This window comes from Amphibalanus amphitrite, unplaced genomic scaffold, assembly GCF_019059575.1.
Source record: "Amphibalanus amphitrite isolate SeventyFive unplaced genomic scaffold, NRLGWU_Aamphi_draft 000506F_arrow, whole genome shotgun sequence".
NCBI classification, from domain to species: Eukaryota; Metazoa; Arthropoda; class Thecostraca; order Balanomorpha; family Balanidae; genus Amphibalanus; species Amphibalanus amphitrite.
The window spans coordinates 475,566-488,016 of NW_024882000.1; the positions used below are offsets into that span (position 1 = coordinate 475,566).

General features: G+C 55.2%; 1 protein-coding gene across 1 annotated transcript; it reads right to left on the minus strand.

The window, feature by feature from the left end:
• Positions 1-4,845: 4,845 nt before the first annotated feature.
• Positions 4,846-11,895, minus strand: LOC122392910 (serine/threonine-protein phosphatase 6 regulatory subunit 3-like). The gene is made up of 9 exons (XM_043388273.1): positions 11,786-11,895; positions 10,964-11,156; positions 10,532-10,618; positions 9,625-9,734; positions 8,812-9,224; positions 8,197-8,430; positions 7,756-7,915; positions 6,583-6,696; positions 4,846-6,126 (listed from the first exon to the last, which is right to left on the minus strand). Exons 1-9 carry the CDS (start codon positions 11,893-11,895, stop codon positions 6,063-6,065), a joined length of 1,485 nt encoding a protein of 494 aa, XP_043244208.1. The 3' UTR covers positions 4,846-6,062.
• Positions 11,896-12,451: the final 556 nt, after the last annotated feature.

The window sequence follows — 12,451 nt, forward strand, 5'->3', positions numbered from 1 at the left end:
AACAGCAACCGTTAAGGCCTGGCTACACTATGCGTTTTCTTCGTGCGTTTTTTGCGTGTTTGCGTGTTTTGCGTGATATCGTTCTAGAAAAAAGAACGATATTACGTTTTTGTGATGTTTTTCACCTTAAATTTTAGTTACATAAGCGTTATATTAGCTTTTGTATATAACCAAAGTAAAAATTATATTGTTTATAACTTTTTTCCTAGAACGATATTACGCAAAACACGCAAACCTGCAAAAACGCACGCAGAAAACGCATAGTGTAGCCAGGCCTTTACTGTTTGTGCACTGCAAGTGCACTGCGTTCGTCGGCGACGAACTGATCGCTACATGTAAGATTGTCGTTTAAATTCTCCAGTCCAGATGCTTACAGTGCAAAGTTGGTATACTGTGCCGCAAGGCTCATGCTTTATCTCGTTGAACGCCTGAAACTAGACTGTGCCGCAGCACGCAGCCCGACACCGCAACGTATTTGACCGCCTAAAGATATTGACTCCTTTGTCAAAGATGGCCTGCTAAGTGACCCATGACTGTGAAGGGAATGGGACACTGCTGGAACCAGGGTGGGTATATAGAACGACGAGCGCTGGAACCAAAGCTGGAACCACGGCCTGTGTAGACATTGATTCTGGGTAAACCGAGAGCCCCTGCATGAGATCGTATTGCTCATATATGCAGAACGGACGTGCTTTTAGCGGCCGAGGTCATCACTGCAGCGAAATAACAGCGCGTTCGGAGAAATGAAAGACATGGCAATGATGAATTTTTTAACGTTCTTTTATCCCGCTAGTCTTATCACACATGAAGGCGCGCGGCCTCCGCCATTACTGAAGTAATAACACTCAGCGGAGGAATTGATTTCGTGTCGATTACAATAACCACTGCATGTAGGTTACTGCGGCAAATGTGTGTTTTATGTCCAACGCACATAGTTTTACTGAACAAAAACATTCAGCATTTTATTTTTTGAACCAGATCGTTTAAAGCCGACTAGCTCTATCTGACCCCGTTTGGCGGCCCGTCGGCGCCCATCAGAGCCGCCGTCCGAGAGGTCGGCGGCTAACCCGGCCTGTTGGTCTGCATTCTGTCAGCGGCAGCGCCGGCCCGGCCGGACAGCAAATTAACCCGCGCCCTGCTGGGGGGGGGGGTGTTTGAACACCCCCCCCTGTGGTTTTTCGCGAATATCTCAAAAACGGCGGCGCGGAGCGCCGCCGTTTTTGGTACACCTTATCATACATCAATTCTACACATGTTGTGAAAATTTCAGACCAAGGTCATTCAAGGTCAGGTCACCAGGTCACTCGAAGTGACCTCACCTCATAAAAAGTTTCAATGTCTGTCATAGCTACACCGAGTGACCGATCGCTTTGAAACTTTCAGCGATTGCTAAGAGCATTAGCATGTACAAAATGTATATCTCAGAATTTTGATATCGATGACCTAAGGTCAGGTCAATTTTGCGACCTCACCATTATAAGTCAATGGGAGAAAATTGAAATGCGCCTGTTTTGGACGAAAGACATTATAAACACTCCCAAACACTGAATTACAAGTGGTTTAGACACACTGAACATGAAAATGGTGTCTGTGACCCCTGTTTATGCCCTGAGGTCATCTTAGGTCACGAATGGTATCTAACAGTTTTTCGCAAATAACTTTTGATAGAGGCATGCTAGAGCGATGAAAACGCCTTAGATGTGTTCAGCTCGACGATACGGATCGACTGATATGCAACATGACCCTTTCCGGTCAGGTCATGACCTTGACCTGAGGTCAAATTTTCAAGTTGACCTTTCAAGGTCAAATTATAGTTCGTTCGATGCGTCTTGACGAGAGGAACACGATGCCGGTAAAAGTAAGCTCGTACAATGCTTGGGTCAAAAGTTATTGCAGAAAAACTGTTTCCGAAAAAATCGGCTATTTTTGCAGTTTTTGCCCCCTGCAGGCAAAACCGTTGACGTTAGGTCAAATCTGAGAAAATTACTCAGAAAGGGCGTTAATAGGGCTATCGAATGCGCTTTTCCGCGGCGCTGTAGCTCTATTGGTTCCCGAGTTATGCGTTGGCTTCTTGGAAATTTTCGACATTCGACCTGGAAATCGGCGAAAATTTGCCTTCAATGACCTCTGGTGACCTGACCTTTGACCTGACCAAAAAATTGACCGAAGTGATTTCCTCATTATTTTTGACGCTCTTTCGAACGCCGCCTTCCGCGTATCGCTACGTGGCCCAGGAGCCGAGTTAGAAGGGGGGGTGTTCAAACACCCCCCCAGCAGGGCGTGGAAATCCAGGACCCCCAGCCGGGCGCGGGTTAACCCGATGAGATCGGCCGGCCGGCCGGCCAACTGCGCAGCGAGCGCGGCCGACGTCGGCCAGCTTCACAGACAGGGCGGTGTGGGGCACGTAGGGCGGACCGGCGTCTGACCCCTGGCGGACCACGAGGGCAAAGGGAGGGGAACGCCGCGCCATCTCCCCCGCACCAGTCGTAGGGGCGACTTCAGTCGAATGGGTGATCTGGAGATTCGATGTAAGCCCGCACCCCAAAACTCCACGCGGAAGCAGTCGGGGAGCCGCGTGGGCGTGTATCGCGGCGGACTAATGTACCGCGACTCGGTGTCACCCCTGACAGAGACGGGACTCACCCGGCGAAACCGGCGGCCTCATTCCGGCCACGGCCTACGGTCAAATGGCGTGCAGATTGGATCTCCATAGAACGAGCCGCCTACGAATGGCGAGGGCGCCGAACTCGGCCGCGGCACGTCCCGCGCCTGACAATTGAATCGAATCCGCCCGAGGGGATTAGTTCCCTAATACTTCCCTTATATATTTCCGCCATTAATGCCGAGTTGGGATTTCGAACACATATCTAATAAGCGCGGTTTTTTGTAATCAGGATCGGCTGGCTTTTCGAAGACGCCGACTTGTAGAAATGTGCTCCGGAAAACGAGGCCCCGCACGGGTTTCAGATATAAGCTGTCAATGCCCGTGTCAATACCCATTCGAACAGAAGTGCTCGCCTGGATCTTGGCGCTCTTTAAACCAGGGTGATGTATCAAAGCACCTTTCTGGGAGCCCCGAGTAGTTATCTGACAAAACAGTAGTCGTTTACAAGAACACAAACCGCTGGCCACACCAGCAGGTGATTACCATAGCTGAGGCTGTCACAATGCTGTCATTGCAGAGATGGGGCAAAGGTGCATCTAAACGGACGCACATGCACCCTATCTATCCATTCTGTAATCGGCAATGTGACAGACTCGGTACGTTCTGAATTGACGGCTGGCACACTGTAATGCCAGTCACAGTACCGTATAAGCGGCTGACGCTATACGGCCAGCGAGCAGTGAATAGCTCAAGTCGCAGCACAGGAAACTAACCATTGCTCTCGAACTGAGATTAGGTACACTCGGGGGCAGATTGATGTTCCACCACTCCCTACCCATCGGGCTCACATGGCTCAGCACTGGCTGCTGCCAGTGGCAGCACTGGCAGCACTAGCACTGGCAGGCAGTGCTGAGCAGTGCTGAGGGCAGGCAACACTGGCAGCAGCCAGTGCTGAGCCATGGGAGCCCGATGGGTAGGGAGTGGTGGAACATCAATCTGCCCCCGAGTGTACCTACTGGCCAGCCCAGTGACGGACCTAGCTCGTCTTTCTTATTCCATGCAAGGGTCGACAGTCTATAAATATAAAATAATGAACCGCACCGAGGTAAAGGGCAAAACCACACACAGACCAAACACGACAAAAAGAGCTACGAAGGTCATAATGATTCCTGGAAAGAACAGAAACCGAAGCCATTCGCTATAGAACAAGAAACACAGGTTGTGAATGTGTGAATCCGAATTGTCGACGGGATGATTCAACTTCATACCACCTGATGGTTATTCCGTTACTATTTTATCGATATTCAGCATCAGGCGAACCACGACAAGATCAATGCATCGTTTGGTCATTGGTATCAGTGACACCTTCCGCCCCGTAGCCATCTCGTCCTCCGCCATTCTTCCATGCCCCCCCCCCCCACATACCTCCCTCCCGCCGCCCGCTGACACGTCGGCACGTTCACGCGCCCATTCAGTCTAATTCCGAGCGACTGAGGCCCGCGGAACCGCAGCACAGCCCAGTTTATGTGGCCAAGTTGCGGCTCCACTAACCGCCCAGCCGCCCCCGCCGGGCCGCCCGTGTCGGCAGCTCTGACAGTCGATAACGCACAAAGTTGGCCCGCCGCTGCCCTCGCCGCGGCCCCACTCAAAGGCACAAGTTTGTCACCGCGGTCAGGGCACAGAGAGCGGTGTAGGTCGGTGTTGAGGGCTTTGGACAGGCCGGACCCGCCGCTGTTCCGGGGGGGGGGGGGGGACGGAAGAGGCAGGCGGCTGGGAAATAATTATTGTCCGAGGTCAGACTCAGCGTGGAGAGTTACCGTGTAACTCCGAATGGACGAGAATAGCTCGGGCCACATATTTCGCTCGAAGGAGCTGAATTAAATGTTGTCGACCTGCTTTGTTGTAGAAGCGTTCTTGTGATGACAACACACACAGCTATAGCGTGACTTGCAGTGCCACTGGGTGGAATTACTTGCTAACGGCGAGTCAACATGTTCATCTATTAGCACCCAATGACCCGTAAGCACGACAGACAGCAAGTCAGAATCCTTGGCCCTTCCCCAGTGCCCTCTACCTTGACTATTCGCTTCGTTCCCCGCACTAGTCCTTCCCCACTGTCCCCGGCATATCAGCACACTCCCCCGCCTCCCATCCCCGTCCTCCCCTTCACACCCATATCCCGTAGAGCCCCCCCCCCCTGCCCCGTAACACCGGCCGCACCTCAATTCCACACGCCGATCCACTGGCTACAATATATTAACATTTGTACAAGGTACATTTTCAGCAGCTTCCACCCGCTTCATCCAATGGGAGCTGTCCGCCCGGCAGGCCCGCCGTGCCGCCCGAGCCGCCCCGCTCAGCGCACGGGCGGCGGCGGGCGGCGGGCCTGGCCAGGGGCTCAGGTGAGTTGGATAGACGAGAGACGGACAGACAGGGGAGGGAGGGGTCAGGACGGGACGGGGAGGAAGGGGAAGGCAAGCGCTGTCAGAGTCGGGGGCAGGCAAAAGGCACGCTGCTCGCCGGGACCACTGCCCGCGTCGCTTCCCAGCGCCAAGCGTTGGACCCGCGATACCCAGTAAAATGCATACAGAGAGTGGCAAGTGAAGTTCTCATGGGGTGGCGAGCGACACATCATCAGCGGCGCGGCGCGGCGGCGGCGGCGGCCGCGGCCGGACGTGAGGTCACTTCAGGTCGAGTCGCGAGCCGCCGGGGCGGGGTCAGGTCAGGTCAGGTCGGGCGGCCGGCGCACCGGCCGGCGCTACCCGCACCCTCCTGGAATGTTCAGACTGTGTCGGCGGCGCCGTCACCGCCGTCCGCACACAAACGAAAACCGGTTAAAACTGTCGCCGGGGGGGCGCGCGTCACTCGGCCGGCCCGGCTCAATTATGCGACATGATTGTAGCCGAGGCGGCGCGGCGCCGGCCGCGCGCGCCCGTTCCCCGCCGCGCCTCGCTGGCACCATTGTCAGGCGTTAAAACTACACTTTATACAGAGTCGGGTGGGAGTGACGGCGGCGGCCGGGGCGGGCGCGCGCGGCCGGGGGCGCCGGCCGCCTGTCATGTCTTCGTGGCTGTACCTGTGTGTGTGTGTGTGTGTTTGTGTATGTGTTTGTGTATGTCTGTCTGTTTGTGTGTCTGTGCGCGGGACTGGCGCTACCCGGCGGCCTCTGCGACGGGAGCGCGGCGTATCACAGCGTAGTTGGACAGCTCTCTTTCTCAATCTCACAGCTCGCTGGCTCTCGCCCTCTCACACTCACACTCACACGCCCGATCACCCGGTCAGTCACTCTCGCAATCGGTTCGTCTCGTCTCGTCTCGGCTCGGCTCGACGGCGGAGGCGGCGGAGGCGGCAGCTGCGCCCCGTTTTTCTGTCAGTGTGTGTATTGCTGTGCTAGTGGCCGACTGATGAGCCCGCTCTCACTCTCTCTGTGGGTGGCCCGCGCTGCTCCGGACGCCGCTCAGGCCGGTACGTGCGGCTCCGACTGCGGCGCCGCCGGCTCCGCGGCCGCCACCTTCGACGGGCTGTCGGATAAAGCGAGAACGGGCGGTTAGACACAGTGAGAACGGGCGGTTAGATACAGCGAGAAACAAAGGTCAGACATATATAGAAACTGACGTCAGATACAGCGAGAGACAGAGATCAGACATATAGTGACAAACGGAGGTCAAACACCACAGGAAGAGCTCTGGCAATGCCGCGACTGACCTGAACACAGATGGCACCACCACCCACACGTGAAACGTCATTGCACTGGTCGTAAGAAAGGTAGTCAAGGATCGTGAATGTATCCTCAAGGCCACACTATAAAGTAGGTATGACGAATCCTAATCAAACCGCAGAAGTCATCTAAAAACGCAGAGATAATGAATGCATTTGTATTTGCCAACAACTGATCTTTCTCATCAAGAGAATGTCCTGTCTCTCTCCCAAGCTATGCGTCTGGTTGTCTGCCTGTCTCTACAGATCGCACCACATACCTGGGCAGGTCGGCGGTCCGGCTGGCGGCAGCCAGCTCGGCAGTCGGCTCCGGCTCTCCGCTCTCCTCACCCTCGGACGCAGAGCCGTTCATCAGACCCTGTGACGTCAGGAAGCTGCCGGGAGGTCAGGTCAGAGGTCAGAAATCAGACGGAGGGTCACAGGTTAAAGGTCAGGAAAGGAAGTCCCAAGTCAGAACTTAGATACCAGAGTCGCAAATCAGGTCAGGCCGGGAGATCACAGATGAGTGAACATAAAAGTGTTGAGACCAGTAAACTATCAACAGATCATAACATATGTCACGTCACAATGTGCCATATGAAGGATCCCGGATCAGATCAGATCACAGGTCAGGTCAAGGGTCACAGCTAATCACGTATTTAGTCAAAAAGCCTTCGTCAGGGCTGCAGGTGACTGTGAAATCAAAATGGGCTCCAGTCTACTCCTGCCACCGAACACAGGCTGCTGCCCCGTCCGGACGTGGCAGACGCCACAGTCGTCAGTTACAACGGTCGTGATTTGGACTCACAGAACGCAAAGGTCACGGTCGTGCAGTGTCGTGTGGTTTATAACCTGGAAACGTATCCAATAGCGTCATAACGTGGCACCAGGGGCGTAGTGACGAGCTAAAACCTTACGGACGCCGCCAGCCGGATACGGAAAATGTCCAGTTCAGGTCTAGCCTTAAATAGTCGTCATGGTGGTGTTACGTAACGAGGTTCATTTAGTTCGCAGACCAGCTGTCTGACGGGCCCTGTGCAGAAATGTGTCGGAAAGTGGGCGGGTAGCACTGCCAGCCGGGAGGGCTCGACTCGATATGCTTAAGCTTCATATACGGCAGAGTGACGCCGACCAACAAATTACTCTGCAATGGGTTGGCAGGTACTTTCCGGAAGTATATTCTCGTCTTAACAGGTCACCAGCCTATGGGAGATAAATACACACAAACAGGCTCAAATAGCCTTCAGACTGTGCGATGGGGCTCGCACACCAGGTAGGTCTCAGGCAGGGCAGTTGACTAACAACTGAATATATTAACCGCTCGACTGAAATCCGAATAGCTGCCAACCAAGGATCTCCAATACCGAGAAGGGATTCTAACTCGAATTACTGGAATACCTTGCTGCCGCCGAAGAACTCCGACAGGCGACTGCGCGACTGTGAGTCTGTCTCACCTGTAATTGTCGGCCAGCTGCTGCGCCGGCTCGGAGAGCGGTGACTCCCCGCTACCGTCCGCCGCCTCGGACGTCGCCGCCGCGGACCCCGCCGTCACGGAAGACTCGTGGAAGAGCGGAGTGAAGTCGCCTCCCGTCGAGTTCAGCTCGTGCGGAGACTCTGCAGACGACAACGAAACATATTACGTTAAGGCCGAACCAAACACAATTTAAAACGTAACATGCGTCTTTATGGAACTACCGAACTCTAGCTCAAGTTTTTTTCAGATCCTGCATCAAAATAAGAGAATTTAATGCAGCGCACATTGATAAGCGGGCACCGTCTCAGCTACTCATAAGCCCCTCAGTCCTCCCAGTCATCACGGAATATATAGTCTACGACACTACGATGTCGTAGACTAGATATTCCGTGCAGTCATAGTCAAGTGGCTTGTGACTGACCTGGCCGGTCGGCCGGCGGCGTCACCGGCTCCGCCACCAGCAGCTCGGGCTGCACCTCCATGGAGCCAGCGCCCGCGCTGAGCTGGAGCGACTCGGGCCGGCCGGGCGGTGCCGGCGCGTCCGACGACACCTGCCCATCCTCCTGGACGGCGCACGTGTTTGAGAAGGCCGCCTCGAAGTTCGCGTGGAACGCTGACGGCTGCTCGGAGGTGGAGCCGGCGCCGGCTGGGGATTCTGTGGGAGGGGTGGGTCATGGTCACTGCACGATCAACTCACGGACACATGATAGTATATTGGCTCGACAGTGGCAATACAAAGACGTAATACGGGGACACGGCTCTCAGGGTAGATAGTCGGGAAATATGACCGGCATGACGGAGTTGAACTTAAGTTAAAACTTCAACGAGCCGTCGAGAATTGTCACAAAGCAATCGGTAAGTCCTACAACTGAGTGCACCACAGTCACAAACATCGCATGAGGCAGGCAAACGATGGCAATACCGATCAGACCGGTAGGTTATTGCAAACACTAGGCTACGCGGCATAAGACACCATCAGGTAGTAAACCTGAACCTCTGGTGTCGGTGTCGACATTCATTTCCGCCCGCGGCTCACCTGTGCTCTGCGGCGCTGCCGTGACCGCGTCGGACTGCGACTGGAAGGCGGGCCACTGTGCGGTCTCCGCCGCGTCTCCGGCGGCCGACGCCGCTGCCGGAGGCGCCTCCTCCCACATATTGGTCTCCATGGCCACCTGTGGTGAGTCGGTAGCAGTGGCGGCGGCCCACGGGTCGCTCGTGTCTACCTCCATGGAGATATGCGCCGGCGCGCTGTCGTCGCCGGCGCCGCCCTCGTCCGACTCGTCATCCTCGTCCGAGCTGCTGTGGCATGGCTCGAGACTGGCAGTGCGCCGCGCCGGCCACGGGTCCGCCTCGCTGGCGGCAGCGAACAGGTCGACCGCCGACGGCCGGCCGTCGCCGCCGGCGTCCAGAGACAGCAGGCCGACTGGGGTCACCTCGTCCGGCGACGCGCTGAAGGACGGCGGGAGACGGGGCGTGAGTGGTCGGTAGTCGCTCAAAAAGGCCATGCATGCATGCATGAAGGTAGTAATGGCGCGGGGAGCTGAAAAACAGCGAATTGAGAGGAAAACAGCCTGTGTCGAATGTAGATACCAATTGGAAGCCAAAAACCTGGCGTCCGACTGCCCTGACGTCATGTGCCCCATTTATCTGACGACTTCCCTCCCACTGACTTATCCCCAGCCCCACTAACCCGAATGTCAGCAGTCATTCCTAGCCCCACGTTCTGTACTTCACTGACCAAACGATTCTTTTCTCACTGGCATAGAGCCTCGTCTTTTCCTTCAGCTGCCACGACTTATTCTCTACAAACCTGCCCCGTCCCTCACCCGATGACCTTGCTCCCACCCACCTGAGTCCGTCTCCGATGTCGTTGTAGCCGTCGTCGTCGCCCAGGTCGTCGGCGCCCTGTCCGTCGGCGCCGGCCGTACTCGCGTGCAGCAGCTGGAAGTTGTGGAACGTCTGAAACCACGGCCGGGTGGCGCCGCTGTACAAAACAGCCCAGCCAACAGCGCCGCCACCTACACCGCACATAAACCACGGCCGGGCGGCGCCGCTGTACAAAACAGCCCACCCAACAGCGACGCCACCTCGCTACACCGGCCACACTGCCCCTTCCTATGACCCAAAACATCCACCCGTCTCCTTCCTTCCTTACCAACGCTACTAACACAACATCCTTTAGTAACCAAAGCATACAGCTTACAAATACCCACGCCAATGATACGCTTTAATGCAAACTACTTTATTCGATCGATAACTCGTGACTCGGAAGTGATATAGAATAAAATGGGCGACCTGCAGCAAGTGAGCCCACACTCCGCAGGTATTCTCTAATTACAGCGGAAAAGTCAGGATGACAAGAAGATGAGAGAATGTACTGAAATTCTTATCTCTGAGAGCTGGATGTTGTGGAGGGCGGAGAAAGGTTCGATGCTAGAGAGGATGTCGGGACAGAAAGGGCCGGTGTGTGGTCGTATCGTCCCTCGGTGTAGGAGAGAGTATTGCAGAAAGTGGGCCGAGTCAAAGCTCGATGTTGGAGAGGATGTAATGGAAGGCAGAGCCAGGGTACAGCCAGAATGTATTGAAAGGCAGGTCCGACGTACAGCGGCCCAGGATGTCATTACTGACGGACGGGGCTGGGGTACAACCAGGATGTCCTGACAGGCATGGCCGGGGTACAGCCAGGGCCTAGGATGTCCTGACAGGCAGGGCCGGGATGTCATTACAGACAGACTGGTCCGGGCCACATCACTCACCCTGAGGATGGTGGCCTGCTGGGCCTCCGTCACCTGTCGGTAGTCGGACTCGCTGGCAGTCTCCTGCTTGGTCTCCGGCAACACCGGCTGGCGGCAGACACAGACAGACAGACGTCATCAGTTAGACAGACCGCTCGACAGCACATGGAATCACCAACACCTAGCACTAGTAATTAGGAAATAGGAATATTCATAAACGACATGGCAGCGCCGCAACCATCAGGAAGTACTCGCCTACTCCCCAACTGAAAAGCAGCGGTGAGCAGCACGCCTCTGAACACCTTAAAACTAAACGTTTTTCTCATTAATCAGAATGTCTTTACCATGCCCACACACACATTTTCGGGCGATCTTCATAATTTTGCAACACATCCCATCGCCCCTTACCCTCCCTCCAGGCGGTTGCCATCTGTCCTAGCTTGTCCGACCTACCTTGTTCTGTTCGTTGATCCTGTGCAGCTTGGCCTCCTTGAAGGCCTGCCAGCTGGCTCGTATGTCGTCGGGCAGGGCGTCCAGCTGCTCGCGCACCAGCTGCACGTTGGGCCCCTCCTCGGCCGCCGAGCACACCTTGTTGGCCATATTCACCAGGTGGCCGCAGTAGGCGCGCGACGAGCGGAAACACCGCCTGTCAGGGGGGGGGGGGGCGGTTACAGGCGGTAGACATAGACGTAAGGAGGCGCGACCTATGGACACTGATGTTGCCTCAGACAGGGGGCGGCACAGGTCACAGGCGGCACGGCTACAGACCGTAAGCGGGCAGTTGGAGAGGCCGCCGGCGTACCCGCGGTCTCCATGATATTAGAGGTGTAACAGGTAGGCCTGACAACGGACGATCTAACCACATTCCACATTCGTCTAACCACATTCGTCCATTGCTGGAATACTGTGCGCCTCTTTTTCATGCAGGGTTAACAGCCAAGCAAGCAAGCCAACTTGAAAAGGTTCAAAAACGAGCACTTAAATTGATCGGCGGACATGACCTATCATATAAACGGCTTCTTGAGACACTGAAGCTGGAGTCACTGGCAGACAGAAGGGAGAAGTTATGTCTAAAACTGGCGAAGCAAATGCTACACTCTGCTAACCATAGAAGCCTATTCCCACCTGAAAGAGGAGCAATATCTGGTAGGGAAACAAGAAATTCCCAAACGCTGGAAAACTTCCGCTGCAGCGCCAGATTGCGCAGCTCAAGCGTGCCACACATGACCTCGTTGATTAATAGGGACATGGCGATCTAAACAAGATGCTCCTTACCACACGTGCATACCCATTGAAACCGTGTTTAGCTGTGTGATGTGTTTGTCGCAGCGACCGCTGCGGTGACCGGCAGAGACTGCTGTCTGCTGTCCCAGCGCGGGCGGCATTTTCCCGCTGGGACTATGTGTACATACAGTCACCAGCACTTGCTACTAATCACCTCGTTTTTGTTCAGTAGTTTGAAGACCGATCAATTCTCAGACGCGCAAGATACGTCAAATGATCCGTTTGGTCCTCAGATTTTCGAATATCTAACTTGTTTTTGTATATTCGAAGCATTTTGGGATGGAGAGCCAAAAAACCTCTTTTCTGCCCTAAAGTGTGCCCCAAGAAGTCGTAGAACCTAGCCCCGCCTCTGATCCACAGACCACTAGTGCCATCTCTTGTCAGCCGAACAAGCCGCAGAAGTAAATAATGTCACGTGACCTTTGCACACGCTACAATTACTACGCAGCTGTAGTGGGGAAGCGGGGCGGAGGCGTGGAGGGGGACGCGATCGGTCGGCTGGGGTCAGGTCGCCGAGGTCAGAGGTCATCCGCCGGAGGGTGTTTGAGCGGTTGGGCCGTGTTGGGGCTGCGCAGTGGAGAGCGCCTGGACCTGTCTGGAAACAAGCCCTACAGCGAGCTGTGACAGCCGAGAATATGTGAGGAAAGAGAGAGAGGG

What these genes read in the sequence shown, in the direction of transcription:
- LOC122392910 (XM_043388273.1), bottom strand. Translation starts at nt 11,895, where the DNA reads ATGCCGCCCGCGCTGGGACAGCAGACAGCAGTCTCTGCCGGTCACCGC. An exon ending in GGATCAACGAACAGAACAAG is followed by an intron (nt 10,619 to 10,963) that starts GTAGGTCGGACA and finishes GTCTGCCGCCAG; the next exon opens with CCGGTGTTGCCGGAGACCAA. An exon ending in GACATCGGAGACGGACTCAG is followed by an intron (nt 9,225 to 9,624) that starts GTGGGTGGGAGC and finishes GCCGTCCTTCAG; the next exon opens with CGCGTCGCCGGACGAGGTGA.